The sequence below is a fragment of the Cherax quadricarinatus genome, chromosome 43, assembly GCF_038502225.1.
Source record: "Cherax quadricarinatus isolate ZL_2023a chromosome 43, ASM3850222v1, whole genome shotgun sequence".
In the NCBI taxonomy this organism is placed as follows: Eukaryota; Metazoa; Arthropoda; class Malacostraca; order Decapoda; family Parastacidae; genus Cherax; species Cherax quadricarinatus.
In genome coordinates this window covers 3,277,438-3,294,987 of record NC_091334.1, presented here as the reverse complement: position 1 = coordinate 3,294,987, position 17,550 = coordinate 3,277,438, and the positions used below count along the sequence as shown (strand labels likewise).

Genomic DNA, 17,550 nt, shown 5'->3' with positions numbered 1-17,550 from the left:
AGTCAAGTCATGCATAATGATAGTACACAAGACTCTCTCCCACAGTCAAACCATGCATAATGATAGTATACCAGGCTCTCTCCCACAGTCAAGCCATGCATAATGATAGTACACAAGGCTCTCTCCCACAGTCAAGTCATGCATAATGATAGTACACAAGACTCTCTCCCACAGTCAAACCATGCATAATGATAGTACACAAAGCTTTCTCCCACAGTCAAACCATGCATAATGATAGTACACAAAGCTCTCTCCCACAGTCAAACCATGCATAATGATAGTATACAAAGTTCTCTCCCACAGTCATTATACAATTTGTATCTTGAAGTTGCTCTAATTCCTGAGCCTTGTTGCATGGAACCTTGCCCTAGTTAAAACAATGCCTAGTGACAGTATCACAAGCATTATAACATAGAAACTCAAGTCCAAACTTTGCCTCTGGGGAATTATTGTTATATTTTGGGGGAAGAATTAAACCTGTAAGGGCCATAAAGTGCCCAGGGAATGGGAGAGAATCAGTTTTGATCCAAAGACAGAAAGGACAGCTACAATTTCTTGAACCTTTCAATGTGATACACCAATCACAAGAGGCATTATCCAGTTAATGCATAAAAAAAAACAATATCCCAATTTTCTAAATGAAATTAGCCAAATCTTCCTTTCATCAAAATGCACCAGCAAGAAAATTTTGAAACAATCAGCAACAGCAGTCTCAAATTATCGCACAGAAATCAATCACCTGATACTTCTACTGCATGTTAAAGGTTATTGCATGCCAAATCCACCCTATTATTGTTAGTAAAATTGGCACACTGTCACCTATACAGTCCAATAATAGTTCAAACATTTGTCTTATTACAATCACTAGTCCTCTAAGGCTGAGGTTGATCAGAAAAGACATTCTCAAGTTTTTGCACAGAAGCCATTCTTATTTTCAAGCACAATCACAGAACCTTCGTATAAGTAAAATATAAAAATGATGAGAGTATAAAGTTGATCACAAGTTAACACACATATCTTGAAGAAATTAAAAAAAAAATTCTAAGAACTAAAATAGATATTCCAATTTGGGAATATATAATAAAAATTTTATATGGCCACCATATGTACGAAACTTCCTTAGAAATAAAAAACTAATAGACTTACATGATATAGTATGAGAGGACATTATCCACAGACACAGAAACAAGAGTAATTGACTATGTATTCTGAACTATACAGTCTATCACTTTTGTTTCTGATTCAACATAGGTACTGCCCTGTCATTAACAAGTGTCAGGGCCAGGTTAAAGCATGGGCTTCAGGGGCTGCAGCCCAGGAACCTTCACCAGCTGGAGGGCCTCCAGAGATTAAGTGAAAAGTGTTCACAGTTACTGCTATAAGTTTATTATTATAGTATGTTATACATCATGTATATGATGAACTCTTGACTTGTAAAAATAAATTTAATATTTCTCTTTCTTTTTGAAAATATCACTGGGGGCTTCACAGTACCTGTAGCCAAGGGGCCAAAAGAATTTTAATCCAGCTCTGACAAGTGTTCAATACACTTTGACCCATTGTGGTATAGTATATATATATATATTTTAAAGTCCATCTCTACATACCCTGCTTGATTCCTTTATCTCCAGCTTTCTCCAGTTACGATATACCAACACTGGATCAGTGGGATAGGTATGAACTAGAGTTTTCCATTTCAGTGGTTGTGATTCTTCCATTTTGATTTTTTCAATAGAACTTGTGATATTGATGAAAGATTGTATTGAGTCTGCAATTAAACAATATTATTTTAATAATTACTTTATTCACTAAAAGCCTATTTTCTTAATATTAGGAATTATATTATTCACTATAAGCCAGTGAGATAAAAGTAAATGGGATAAGCCTAAGCACATAAATTTGTCCAAACATCTGAGTAAGTGTAGACATATCCTTCACAAAGAATGTTTTGAAGACTGAAAAACTACTCTTTTGTTTAAAATTTGATAAACAACTACAGTGGACCCCCGCATACCGTACGCATCGCATACCGTACAATCCGCATACCGGACGCTTTGATCGCTAAAATTTTGCCTCGCATACCGCCCAAAAACCCGCTCACCGCCCTTCGTCCGAGACGCGTCCAATGTGCGGCCTGAGCCAACCTCATATGTTCCGCCGGTGGCATTGTTTACCAGCCAGCCTCCGCGGTAACATCCAAGCATACAATCGGAATATTTCGTATTATTACAGTGTTTTCGGTGCTTTATCTGGAAAATAAGTGACCATGGGCCCCAAGAAAGCTTCTAGTTCCAACCCTACAGCAATAAGAGTGAGAATTCCAATAGAGATGAAGAAAGAGATCATTGATAAGTATGAAAGTGGAGTGCGTGTCGCCGACCTGGTCAGGTTGTACAAGAAACCCAAATCAACCATCTCTACTATTATGGGCAACAGAAAGGCAATCAAGGAAGCTGTTCTTGCCAAAGGTTTAACTGTGTTTTCGAAACAGAGATCGCAAGTGATGGAAGATGTTGAGAGACTCTTATTGGTATGGATAAATGAAAAACAGCTAGCAGGAGATAGCATCTCTCAAGCGATCATAAGCGAAAAGGCTAGGAAGTTGCATGAGGATTTAATTAAAAAAATGCCTGCAACTAGTGATGATGTGAGTGAATTTAAGGCCAGCAAAGGTTGGTTTGAGAGATTTAAGAAGCGTAGTGGCATACATAGTGTGATAAGGCATGGTGAGGCTGCCAGTTTGGACCACAAAGCAGCTGAAAAATATGTGCAGGAATTCAAGGAGTACATAGAAACTGAAGGACTGAAACCTGAACAAGTGTTTAATTGTGATGAAACAGGCCTGTTTTGGAAGAAAATGCCAAGCAGGACCTACATTACTGAGGAGGAAAAGGCACTCCCAGGACATAAGCCTATGAAAGACAGGCTTACTTTGTTGATGTGTTCCAATGCTACTGGTGATTGCAAAGTGAAGCCTTTATTAGTGTATCACTCTGAAACTCCCAGACCGTTCAGGCAAAAGAATGTCCTCAAGGAGAATTTGTGTGTGCTGTGGAGGGCAAACAGTAAGGCATGGGTCACTAGGGACTTTTTCTATGACTGGTTACACCATGCATTTGCCCCCAATGTGAAAGATTACCTAACTGAAAAGAAATTAGAACTTAAGTGCCTCCTGGTGTTAGACAATGCCCCTGGTCATCCTACAGACGTGGCAGAGCGACTTTATGGGGACATGAAATTCATTAAGGTGAAGTTTTTGCCTCCTAATACCACTCCTCTCCTGCAGCCCATGGACCAGCAGGTTATTGCAAACTTCAAAAAACTGTACACAAAAGCTCTGTTTGAAAGATGCTTTGTAGTGACCTCAGAAACTCAACTGACTCTAAGAGAGTTTTGGAGAGATCACTTTAATATCCTCAATTATGTAAACCTTATAGGTAAGGCTTGGGAGGGAGTGACTAAGAAGACCTTGAACTCTGCTTGGAAGAAACTGTGGCCAGAATGTGTAGACAAAAGGGATTTTGAAGGGTTTGAGGCTAACCCTGAGAGGATTATGCCAGTTGAGGAATCCATTGTGGCATTGGGAAAGTCCTTAGGGTTGGAGGTTAGTGGGGATGATGTGGAAGAGTTGGTGGAGGAGGACAATGAAGAACTAACCATTGATGAGCTGATAGATCAACTTCAACAGCAAGAGGCCAGACCTGAGGAAACTGGTTCAGAGGAGGGGAGAGAGAAATGGAAGAAGTTGCCTACTACAAAGATTAAGGAAATCTGTGCAAAGTGGCTTGAAGTGCAAACCTTCATGGATGAAAATCACCCTCACACAGCTATTGCAAGCCGTGTTGGCAACCTGTACACTGACAATGTTGTGAAACACTTTAGGGAAGTCATAAAGGAACGAGAGGTACAGGCCACTATGGACAGATATGTTGTGCGACAGAAGTCCAGTGACTCTGAAGCTGGTCCTAGTGGCATTAAAAGAAGAAGGGAAGTAACCCCAGAAAAGGACTCGACACTTCAAGTCTTAATGGAAGGGGATTCCCCTTCTAAACACTAACACTCTCTCTCCCCTCCTCCCATCCCATCAATCATCACCAGATCTTCAATAAAAGTAAGTGTCATGTAATTGTGCATGCCTTTTTCAGTTTGTGTGTATTAAAATTAACATTTCATGTGGTAAAAAAAAATTTTTTTCATACTTTTGGGTGTCTTGCACGGATTAATTTGATTTTCATTATTTCTTATGGGGAAAATTCATTCGCATACCGAACATTTCGCATAACAACCAGCCCTCATGCACGGATTAACCCTTTCAGGGTCCGTCCCGTAGATCTACGGCTTTACGTTCAGGGTCCAAACCGTAGATCTACGCCATGAGCTCAGCTCACTCTGATAAACTGTGAGTGGTACATTTGGGCCTAGATATGAGAGAATACATCTATGTGGTATGTGTGCACCACATAAAACAGATCCTGCAGCACACTGTGTATAATGAGAGAAAAAAAATGAAATCATGATTTTTCGATTAAAACAGCAACTTCGCAGTGTTTTTTCGTATGTTTTTTATAGTTGTATTTGCAATTTCTTGGTCTCATTTGATAGAATGGAAGACATATTACAGAAATAGAGATGATTTTGATTGGTTTTAGCACTGGAAATGGCTTGAAACTGAGCTCAAAGTAGCAGAAATGTTAAATTTTTGCCGATATTCAAGAGTAAACAAACGACCTCACACGTCTAATACATGTCAGCTGGTGGGTCTAATATACATTCACAAGTATGGTGATGATATTTATACAATTATTACAGTATTGCATAACAGTAAATCTTCTATTTTTTGGTGTGAATAAAAATTCATTATGTGAATAAAAAATAAAAATGGAATTTATTTGTAAAGCCTCAAAACATAACTAATGAACAGAGGAAATGTTAGTTTAGTGCCAGGAATGCCTACATTGTTCATTCTGGACCCTATTTTGAAATTGGAATATTTTGAACTTTGTGTTAAATTGGCCAAATTAACAATTTCCGATCACTTTATTTTGTAGTTGAAACAGTTGACTTGGCGATTTCTTGTGCTCAATCGATAGAATAGAAGTAATACTAGTGAAATAGCTAAGAATTTGGTTGATTGGAATAATGTAATTGGCCTAAAATGGGAGTCAAAGTCGGCAAAATCGCCGATTCGTAAATATCGCTGACACATCAAAATTCGCGAGAGCATAATTTCGTCAATTTTCCACCAAATTTCGCACTTTTTGTTTTATTACCTTCACAAAATGATTCTCTACGATTTCATAAGAAAAAATAAAAATTTTTTTTTTTTTTAAATTCTTGGACACTGGTGCGTGACTCCAGATTTGGGCCTTGGACCCTGAAAGGGTTAAGGTCGCTATGCGGGGGTCCACTGTATATGAATAATAACAGTCCAGAGTTACCTCCTATCTACCAGTTCTGGGAACTTTTCTTGCCAATTTACCTCAGAATGCCTCCTGCCTATCATTTCAAGACATTTTTTTTCTTTGTTGACTAAGTTTATTTAGATACAGATACACTTTTTTTATTATTAACACATACTCTAACCTGTGCTTCACTATCCTCATAAAAACTCTTAATTGCTTTCAGTAACTTTACACCTATTCCATACACTTGCAACATCTGCCACACTGCTTTCCTATCCACCCTAACATACGCCTTTTCCAAATCCATACTGTTTACCAATATGCTTCACTGTCAACACCTGGTCTACACATCCCCCTACCCTTCCTAAAGCCTTTGTCCATCTGCAGTCCTGCTCTCTGTCTTGCTTTTAATTCTTTCAACAACAAATCTACCATATACCTTATCAGGTATACTCAATAGGCTTATTCCCCTTATTTTATTTTTTTTATTTTTTTTTTATTTCCAATTTGAGCACACATACAGAGGTACAAAAAAATACAGATAAGAGCAGCATGCCAAAGCCACTTATACTATGCATAGCATTACGGGCTGGCTTAAAATTAACTTAAGATTAACTAAGCAATGATGAAATCAGTGATAAAACATTAATGTAAACAGATTACTATAAAGCACAAGTGAGTATTACAAAGACAGGTCATATGGTTGCATTCAGTTAGGTAGTGCATTTAAAAAATAATAAAGTTAGATTGGGTTTTAGGTTTAGAATTTATGTGATATAATTGTGAGAAACATTTAAGATATACAATTTATAAGGTTCAGTTATTCAGTATTTATGTGGTTTTGGGTGAGTAAGTGATCTTTGAGAAGAGACTTGAATTTATAAACAGGTAGTGTTTCTTTTATATTTACAGGTAATGAATTCCAGATTTTAGGGCCTTTTATGTGCATTGAGTTTTTGCATAGTGTGAGATGGACACGAGGAACATCAAAGAGTGATCTGTGCCTTGTGTTATGGTCATGTGTTCTGTTGAGGTTGGCAAGGAGATGTTTGAGGGGAGGGTTAATATCAGAGTTAAGTGTTCTATGTATGTAATAGGTGCAGTAATAAGTATGGATGTTTTGTATGGTGAGTAGGTTTAGTGTATTGAATATTGGTGGAGTGTGCTGCCTGTAGTGAGAATTTGTTATCATTCTAACTGCAGCCTTTTGTTGGGTAATTAGTGGTCTGAGATGGTTAATTGTTGTTGAGCCCCATGCACAAATTCCATAGGTGAGATAGGGGTAAATAAGAGAGTGATATAGGGCCAGGAGGGCTGACTGTGGAACATAGTACCGTATCTTCGATAGTATGCCTACAGTCTTGGAAATTTTCTTAGAAATTTGTTGTATATGTGTATGAAATTTGAGTCTATTATCAAGGTGGATTCCTAAGAATTTTCCCTCTATTAGTTTTGAGATAGGTGATCCGTTTATCATTATGTTAAGAGGGACATCTGTAGCTCTGTTACCAAACTGAATGAAGTAGGTTTTGTCAATGTTTAGTGTAAGTTTGTTAGTCCTCATCCAGGTAGATATTTTCTGTAATTCGGTATTTACAGTATTGGCTAGCGTGACTGGGCACGGGTGAGAGAAGACGTATGTAGTGTCATCTGCAAATAGTGTGGGTTTGAGTAATTGCAAAGCATTTGGAAGGTCATTTATGTATAGGAGAAAGAGAAAAGGGCCAAGGACACTTCCCTGTGGGACACCAACTGAATTGGTTGTGCAGAAGAGTTTGCCCCACATGCGTACACATATTGGCTTCTGTTGGTGAGGTATGACTTGAGGTAGTTGAGGGAGTGCCCTCTTATACCACAGTGTGACAATTTTACGTGGAGCAAGTCATGGTCAACTGTATCAAAACCTTTACGTAAGTCAATGAAGATCCCCAGTGGGACTTCTTTTTTCTCTATTGCAGTGTATATATGTTCTAGCATGTGTATAATAGCATCATTAGTATTTTTATTAGGCCTGAATCCAAATTGGCAGGGGTTGAGTATGTTTTGGGAGATAAGGTAGGAGTAGATTCGTTTATGAATTAATTTTTCGAAGATTTTTGAGAGAGGGTGTAAGTTGGATATTGGCCTATAGTTATTCAACTCTGTTTGGTCTCCTCCTTTGTGGATCGGGGTGACCCTTGCTATTTTGAGTACTGTAGGGAAGGTGGAGGATTCAATGGATTTGTTAAAGAGTGTTGCAATGATTGGTGATAGCACTTGTGACACTTTTTTGTATATAAAGGGTGGTAAGGTATTTAAATCTCCTGCCTTGTTTTTTAGTGCGTTGATAATAAGGGAGACTTCGTATGGGTTAGTCGGAGCTAGGAACAGTGTGTTCGGGTAGTTGCCGGTGAGGTAGTCATTTGGTGGGGTATCTGAGCTTGGGATTTTATTGGCAAGGTTTTGTCCTATAGTGGAGAAGAAATCATTGAGTCTGTTTGCTGTTTTTGTTGGTGGGAGTTGGGGTTCATCTGATTTTGCTAATTTTATTTCGCTATTTCGTGATATCTTTTTTGTTCCCAGAATTTCTGATAGGGTTTTCCAGGTCTTTTTTATATCACCTCGTAAGTTGGATAATCTGTTCTCATAATACAATTTTTTTGCCCTTCTTATCAGGCTGGTTAGGATTGACGAGTAACATTTTGTTTGGTCTCTGGTTATGTGACCCATTCTGTACTGTTTTTCATATTGGCGTTTTGTATTTATGGATTTGAGAATGCTGGGTGTTAGCCAGGGACTGTTCAGTCTCTTTGCTGTCATCTGTTTAGTTTTTTTAGGGCAGTATTTGTTATAGAGGTATTGGGTTTTTTTTAGAAAATTATTAATACATTCGTCAATATCTGTATAGGTTTCTAGCTCAGTGTGCCAATCAATGTTTGCTATTGCTGTTGTGAAATTATTAATGGCTGCCTCATTGTGAAGTCTGAAGGTGACTTTAGTAGTGTCTTGGGGTAATTTACCAAGAGTTGTTATGAGGAAAGTAGGGTAGTGGTCTGTGGTATTATCTGTTATTATGCCTGATTTTAAAGGGGATATGGTGTTGGTCCAGATGTGGTCAAGTAGGGAAACACTAGTCTCCGTAACTCTTGTAGGTTTTGTTACTGTTGGTAGCAACATGCAGTTACTCATTGTGTTTGTGAATTCAGTAACGTGTGGGTCCTGGTCTTGCAGGAGATTTATATTGAAGTCACCTGAGAGTTGTAAGTGATCTTTGTTCATGCGTGCATCAGTTATCATACTTCCTAGATTTTGACTAAATTGGCTAATGTTTGACTGTGGAACTCTGTAGATGTTTATCAATGTGAGAGGTTTTTGTAGGTATTTGGATTTGAATTTGGCTATTATATATTCCCCATGTTCATCCCTTGTGCAAGTATTAGTGATACATTCTAGTTGGTCTGAGTAGTATATAGCTGTGCCACCCCCTTGTTGGTCTGGCCTACAGTTGTGTATGGCTGTGTAACCAGGAATAGCATAGACATCTGTACTATCAGGCTTTAGCCAGGTTTCAGTTAGTGTAATGATGGACATATTGGCATGCAAGGAATTTAGTAATGCTATGAGGTCATCGTAATGCTTGCTTAAAGATCTGATATTGTAGTTAAATATAGTTATGTTGTTGTTGGCTCTGACAAGTGCCTTTGATTGTTCTGCAGTGTAGTAATTACAGTAACTGTTTGATTCATTTAAGTCATTAAATAAGAGGTTGGTATCAGGATCAATGCTTGTAATCATTAGATTTGTAGTGAATCTATAGTTTGAATTAAGTATAAAACAAAGTAAATAGTCTTAAGCTAAAAAATAGCACCTGGATTATTTAACAAATGTAAAATAATGAGCTAAGGGACTAATACAAATAAAGTGATGATCAAATAGTGGAGCTTGGGAATATGATAATAGGTAGTACTATAAAGGTAATTTTTTAAAGTTAGAATTATAGTATAAAATTATAATATAAAAGGGACTAATATAGGTTGTGGTGAACAATAAAGTGGTAATCAAATAAATGAGCTTTGGGATATAATGGCAAAATTGTGAACTTATTCTACTTTAGCACCTAAGAATAGCACCTTGATTATTTTAACAATTGTGAATATATAAACTAGGATAGTTATATAAAGCTAAAATAAAGGAGAAAATATATAAGGGACTAAAATTAAGTAATGGTAAGCAAAGTTAAATGGACAGATGGTAGGAATTATAATATAAACTTATAATATAAAAATACAATTTGAAATGGTACTTGCAATTGCACTAGAGTCTGGTATAGGTTGTTGACAAGATCAAGATTATAACTAGATTTAAATTGACAAAATAAAATTCACAATTAAAGTATAATTTTTATACTCACTTTCACCCCTTTTGCATTTATACAAAGGAACTATACAAGCTCTCTGCCAATCCATAGGTAACTCTTCCTTCTTGCTTCACATGGCAAGGGTCCAGGTTCGATTCCCGGCAAGAGTAGAAACACTGGGCATGTTTCTTTACACCGGTTGTCTATGTTCTCCATCAGTAAAATGGGTACCTGGGTGTTAGTCGACTGGTGTGGGTTGCATTCTAAGACAAAACTGACCTAATTTGCCCAAAATGCTCTGCATAACAAGTGGCTTTCCATAGAGTAATATGTCACTGATGTCAGCTAGGCCTGTATACCTTGTACATGTACTTGTAAAAATAAAGATACATTATAATTATTGAATAAAAGCACAAATCTGTCCAAAACAATATCCCCTCCTGCTTTAAACATTTCTGTATTGATCTCATCAATCCTAGCTGCTTTAACCCCTTTTATTCTACCCAATGCCTCTTGCACTTCCCCACACTCACAACTGGCTCTTCCGCACTCCTACAATAGGTTATACTATAGACACACACACACACAATTTAAAAAAGTAGTTTATAAAGTTGTATTCCTTTTTGTAACAGTAAAATAAGGTGTGGTAGAATTGTGGTAACTAGAGAATTGTGCTTGGCAACAGTCTTTTCTTTTTTGGTGGGTGTGGGAGGAGCTTAGCTAGGCTCCTCCCTCTCCCTCTCTCTCTTGGTGGACTTCAAGCTGGTAGGACCTCTGGGTCCTTCTTTCTATTTTTTGGGCATTATGTGTGCCCCAGGGGTGAGTTTATTTAACTTAAGGTGTGGCCTGGTACCATACCCAGGGTGACTAAAGTGTGTCAAAACACTGGTTAGTCCAGAGATTAGGCCAGAAGAAAGTAGGGCAATTTTGTCCAGATTCACCATGTGGGCTGTCCTAGGACAGCAGCCAAGGGGTGTGCAGGCTTATGCTTTGAATATGTGAGTGCTGTAATTGTATATTCTGTACATATCTATTGAGAATACAGATATATTTTTTATAGAGGTGGTTTAAATAACCTGTGAAGAGGGCTGGTAAAAGGATTTCAGAGAGAGGATGATCAACCATGCATGTATTACCCTAGACATATAAGGCCTTTATGTAAAAGCTACACCCACACTAGAACATGTAGTGAGAACCTTACTATCAAAGTAATAAGGGTCAACAACATAACAATATTCAGTGGACCCTCAACCAACGGCATTAATCCATTCCAGAGAGCTTGCCATTGGTCAAAATTGCCATTGGTCAAGTTAATTTTCCCCATAAGAAATACAGTGGACCCTCGCCTAACGAACACATCGCATAACGTTAAATCCGCCTAGCGATACATTTTAACGCAAAAATTTTGCCTCGCCTAGCGCTAAACAACTCGCTCAAAGCGATTCGTTCGAGACGCGTCCATGTGCGGCCTGAGCCCGCCTCACTTGTTCCGTGGGTGCCATTGTTTACAAGCCAGCCACCGAGGTTGCTTCCAAGCATACAATTGGAACATTTCATATTTTTTTTTTATTATCACACTGGCCGATTCCCACCAAGGCAGGGTGGCCCGAAAAAGAAAAACTTTCACCATCATTCACTCCATCACTGTCTTGCCAGAAGGGTGCTTTACACTACAGTTTTTAAACTGCAACATTAACACCCCTCCTTCAGAGTGCAGGCACTGTACTTCCCATCTCCAGGACTCAAGTCCAGCATGCCAGTTTCCCTGAACCCCTTCATAAATGTTACTTTGCTCACACTCCAACAGCACGTCAAGTATTAAAAACCATTTGTCTCCATTCACTCATATCAAACACGCTCACGCATGCCTGCTGGAAGTCCAAGCCCCTTGCACACAAAACCTCCTTTACCCCGTCCCTCCAACCTTTCCTAGGCCGACCCCTACCCCGCCTTCCTTCTGCTACAGACTGATACACTCTTGAAGTCATTCTGTTTCGCTCCATTCTCTCTACATGTCTGAACCACCTCAACAACCCTTCCTTTTTAGTGATTGCACCTGCAAAGTAAGTCACCATGGGCCCCAAGAAAGCTTCTAGTGCCAACCCTACAGCAAAAAGAGAGAGAATTACTATGGATATGAAGGAAGAGATCATTGCTAAGTATGAAAGTGGAGTGCGTGTCTCTGAGCTAGCCAGGTTGTACACAAAACCCCAATCAACCATCGCTACTATTGTGGCCAAGAAAATGGCAATCAAGGAAGCTGTTCTTGCCAAAAATGCAACTTTGTTTTCGAAACAGAGATCGCAAGTGATAGAAGATGTTGAGAGACTGTTAGTGGTGTGGATAAACAAAAAACAGATAGCAGGAGATAGCATCTCTCAAGTGATCATATGTGAAAAGGCTAGGAAGTTGCATGACGATTTAATTAGAAAAATGCCTGCAACTAGTGGTGATGTGAGTGAATTTAAGGCCAGCAAAGGTTGGTTTGAGAGATTTAAGAATCGTAGTGGCATACATAGTGTGATAAGGCATGGTGAGGCTGCCAGTTCAGACCACAAAGCAGCTGAAAAATATGTGCAGGAATTCAAGGAGTACATAGACAGTGAAGGACTGAAACCTGAAAAGGTGTTTAATTGTGACAAAACAGGCCTGTTTTGGAAGAAAATGCCAAACAGGACCTACATTACTCAGGAAGAAAAGGCACTCCCAGGACATAAGCCTATGAAAGATAGGCATACTCTGTTGTGTGCCAATGCTAGTGGTGATTGCAAAGTGAAGCCTTTATTGGTGTAACACTCTGAAACTCCCAGAGTGTTCAGGAAAAACAATGTCCTCAAGGCTATTTTGTGTGTGCTGTGGAGGGCAAACAGTAAGGCATGGGTCACAAGGGACTTTTTCTATGACTGGTTACACCATGCATTTGCCCCCACTGTGAAAAATTACCTAACTGATAAGAAATTAGTCCTTAAGTGCCTCCTGGTATTAGACAATGCTCCTGGTCATCCTTCAGACGTGGCAGAGCGACTTTCTGCGGAAATGAGCTTCATTAAGGTCAAGTTTTTGCCTCCTAATACCACTCCTCTCCTGCAGCCCATGGACCAGCAGGTCATTTCCAACTTCAAGAAACTGTACACAAAAGCTATGTTTGAAAGGTGCTTTGTAGTGACCTCAGAAACTCAATTGACTCTAAGAGAATTTTGGAGAGATTACTTTAGTATCCTCAATTGTGTAAACATTATAGGTAAGGCTTGGGAGGAAGTGACTAAGAGGGCCTTGAACTCTGCTTGGAAGAAACTGTGGCCAGAATGTGTAGACAAAAGGGATTTTGAAGGGCTTGAGGCTAACCCTGGGAATCCTATGCCAGTTGAGGAATCCATTGTGGCATTGGGGAAGTCCTTAGGGTTGGAGGTTAGTGGGGAGGATGTGGAAGAGTTGGTGGAGGAGGACAATGAAGAACTAACCACTGATGAGCTGCTAGATCATCTTCAACAGCAAGAGGCCACACCTGAGGAAACTGCTTCGGAGGAGGGGATAAAGAAATTGAGGAAGTTGCCTACTTCAGAGATTAAGGAAATGTGTGCAATGTGGCTTAAAGTGCAAACCTTTTTTGATGAAAATCACCCTCACACAGCTATTGCAAGCCGTGTTGGCAACCAATACACTGACAATGTTGTGAAACACTTTAGGAATGTCATAAAGGAACGGGAGGTACAGGCCTCTATGGACAGATATGTTGTGCGACAGAGGTCCAGTGACTCTCAAGCTGGTCCTAGTGGCATTAAAAGAAGAAGGGAAGTAACCCCGGAAAAGGACTTGCCACCTCAAGTCCTAATGGAAGGGGATTCCCCTTCTAAGCACTAACACCATCAACACTCTTCCCTCCTCCCATCCCATCAATCATCACCAGATCTTCAATAAAGGTAAGTGTCATGTAACTGTGCATGTCTTCTTCAGTTTGTGTGTATTAAAATTAATATTTCATGTGGTAAATTTTTTTTTTTGTTCATACTTTGGGGTGTCAGGAACAGATTAATTTGATTTCCATTATTTCTTATGGGGAAAATTAATTCGCCTAACGTTGAGCTCTCAGGAACGGATTAATAGAGTTAGGCGATGGTCCACTGTAATGGAAATAGAATTAGTCCGTTCCTGACACCCCAAAGCCTGAAAAAACAAAAAAAATTACATGAAATATACATTTCCTTACATGGAAAGGAATGAGACATGCAAAATAAACAGTAGTTAAATGCCACTTACCTTTATTGTGGAGTTGATGAGTGATGTGCCAGCAGCAGGGGAAATTCAGAATTGTCTTGCTTGGAAGGAGAATCCCCTTCCAGAAGGACTTCAGGTACCAAGTCCTTTGGTGGGGATACCTCCCTCCTTGGTTTTTTAATGCCACTAGGACCAGTTTGAGAGTCACTGGACCCCTGTTGCACAAAAGAGCTGTCCAGATAGCTCTGTTTCTCATGTGCTTCCCTTAGGATTTCCCTAAAATGGGACACATGAGTGTCATTGTACATGATGTCAATGCAGCTTGCAACTTCGGTGACAGAATAAAATTCTTCAATAAATGCTTGCACCTTTGTAAACATTGAACACATTTCCTTAATCCTTGATGAAGTCATCTTTCTTCGTCTCTCTTCATCCTGCCCTGATGAACATTCCTGAGATGTGATCTGTTGCTGTCGCTCCTGAAGCTCTTGCAGGTCTGCAGTGGTTAGTTCTTCCTCGTCGTTCTGCACCAACTCTTCCACATCCTCGTCACAAACCTCATAGCCTCCTGAGGGTTAGCCGCAAACCCTTCAACATCCCTCTGTTCTACACATTCTGGCCACAGTTTCCTCCAAGCAGAGTTCAAGGTCCTCTTAGTCACTCCCTCCCAAGCCTTACCTATAAGGTTTACACAACTGAGGATATTGAAGTGGTATTTCCAAAACTTTCTTAGGGTCAACTGAGTGTCTGAGGTCACTTCAAAGCACTTTTGAAACACTGCTTTTGTGTAGAGATTTTGAAGTTTGAAATGATCTGCTGGTCCATGGGTTGGAGGAGAGGAGTTGTATTAGGAGGCAAAAACTTAACCTTAACGAAACCAAAGTCCCCTGCAATTTCCTCTTGCAAGTCATGAGGATGAGCAGGAGCACTGTCCATTACCAGGAGGCACCTGAGTGGCAATTTCTTTTCCTGGAGGTATTTTGTCACAGTGGGGCCAAGCACACCATAAAACCAGTCCAAGAAAAATACCCTAGTGACCCATGCCTTACTGTTTGATCTCCACAGCACACACAAATTATCCCTGATGATATTGTTTTTCTTGAACACTCTGGGAGTATCAGAGTGATACACCAATAAAGGCTTCACTTTGCAATCACCACTAGCATTACTACACAACATTAGCATTAGCCTGTCTTTCATAGGCTTATGTCCTGGGAGTGCCTTTTCCTCCAGAGTAATGTAGGTCCTGTTTGGCATTTTCTTCCAACACAGGCCTCTTTCATCACAAGTAAATACTTGTTCAGATTTTAAGTTTTCAGTCTCAATGTATTCCTTAAAGTCCTTCACATATTTTTCAGCCACATTTTTGTCTGAACTGGCTGCCTCACCATGCCTTACAACACTGTGTATGCCACTACGAATCTTAAACCTCTCAAACCAGCCTTTGCTGGCCTTAAATTCATCATCAGCAGCACTATTTTGAGGCATTTTCTTAATGAGATCATCATGCAACTTCCTTGCCTTTTCACAAATTATAGACTGAGAAACACTCACCTGATAATTGTTTTTCGTTTATCCATACAAATAAGTCTCTCTACCTCTTCAATTATTTGCGGTCTCCGTTTTGAAAACGTACTTGAATCTTTCGCAACAACAGCTTCCTTGGTTGCCTGTCTGTTCACCAAGATAGTACTGATGGTTGAATGTGATTTGTTGTATTGTCTTTCCAACTCAGCCATACGCACTCCACTCTCGTATTTTTCAATGATCTCCTTCATTTCCATCATAATTCTCACCCTTTTTAACACAGGCTTGGCACTAGAAGCTTTCTTGGGACCCATGGTGGCTTATTTAGCAGTTGCAAGCACTAGAAATAGTGGAATAATCCATAATATATGGGAGGCACATGTGGAAACCGACCACAACAGCTTGTAAACAATGGCACACTGACTCTTGGAGTGGCTGGGCCCGCTCAGGCCATGCACCGGGCACATCGACACATTTCGAACAAACGCTGTTGGCTAAGTTTTTCGCCGTTGGTTAAGGCATTTTTTTCTATGGCAAAAAGCGTCGTTAGACAAAATTGCCGTTACTTAATGCCATCGTGAGCTGAGGGCCGACTGTGCACCTCCCTCCTTATACGTATCACTTTTACTTTATAAAAACCTATACTCTTCCAATAGTTGTTCATATCTAACCCTAACCCTCTAATTTATAAACCTTCATCTCTCTCTTACATGCTGATACCATTCTCCTTGTATACCATAAGATTTTATTCAGATTTTTAACCCCAGAGGGTTAGCCACCCAGGATACCAAGAAAAGCAATGCATCATCAAGGGAGTGCCTTATTTCCACCAGGGTCTTCAATCTTGTCCCCCAGGATGCAACTCACAACCATCAACTAGCTCTCAGGTACCTACTTGCCTGCTAGGTGAATGGGGACAGTAGGAAAAAGGAAACATGCCCAATGTTTCCACCCTTTCCAGGGATCAAACACAGACCTACTGTGAGTGTGAGGCAAGAGCTTTGCCTACCAGGCCATGGGATACCATACCTTTTACTCTCACTGTAGCTACAATTAAAAGATTAACTGATATATCTGTGGCCCCTCTATAAACATGCACATCCTGAAGTCTATCAGTCTTTTATCAACCAATACATAGATTAACAAACTACTATCATTATGCCATATAATATCTTGTATACTTATCTTTTTTTTTTTTTCATAAAATATGTTCTACAGTGAACCCCTAGTTTTCGGCCGGTGCGGAAATCGTACAATTCGGATTTCGAGCACTTTTTCAGCAAAATTTCCCCCCGGGTTTCGTACATCCGCTCGGAAATTGTTGGTACCAGATGCGTGCACCTGGGCCGCTCATACGTTCGTGACTCACTCTTGGGCACATTAAATGTCTTATTCTAGGTTAACTCTTGGGCACATTAAATGTCTTATTCTAGGTTAATATAGACCCTTTCATTAATCCATCTATGATATTTTCTTCAAAATTATAAAAAAAAAAACACATTACAAAGCATATAAACATGCCTTTGTTACTCGTTCAGTTATATTACTAATACATAATAATAATCACTATTAGGCACATTTAATGTCTTATTTTGTTACTATAGACATTTTCATAAATCCATCTACGATATTTTCTTCAAAATTATATAAGGAACACGTTACATAGCATGTAAACATGCAATGTTTATATGCTATCGAGTGGTGAGTCGGTGGAGGGAAAACATTACGTTTTCTCTGGTCCAGCATTAGAGAAAACTGTGAATCTGCATCCGGCCCAGTCACCGCCCTTAATACGCATTTGTTTACAATTCTTGGCATGAATTATTTATTACTTCTCCCTTTGTTTATGATAGCATCTAGAGGTAGTTGTTAGAAACGATTAAACACAGTGAACATGGTATTTTGATGGTAATAGTATGGCTGTGGGCTGCAGTGTATGTAGCCATTAGGTATAGCCCAGGTGGACTAGCTCCACCTGGGATGTAGTCCGCCTGGAACTACAAATAAATACTACTAACCTCTCGCCCTACATTAACCCTTTGACTGTTTCGGTCGTATATAAACATTTAC

The 17,550-nt window shown here is 39.4% G+C and overlaps 1 protein-coding gene across 4 annotated transcripts in view; it reads right to left on the bottom strand.

Moving 5' to 3' along the window:
- The window catches only part of LOC128694154 (vascular endothelial growth factor receptor 1), a 598,057-nt gene that overhangs the window by 164,595 nt on the left and 415,912 nt on the right, over positions 1 to 17,550 (bottom strand). For all 4 annotated transcript variants that reach the window (XM_070093509.1, XM_070093512.1, XM_070093510.1 and 1 more), the window contains exon 10: positions 1,608 to 1,768. In XM_070093509.1, coding sequence (XP_069949610.1) covers positions 1,608 to 1,768 — 161 coding nt within the window. The remainder of the gene's footprint in view (positions 1 to 1,607; positions 1,769 to 17,550) is intronic.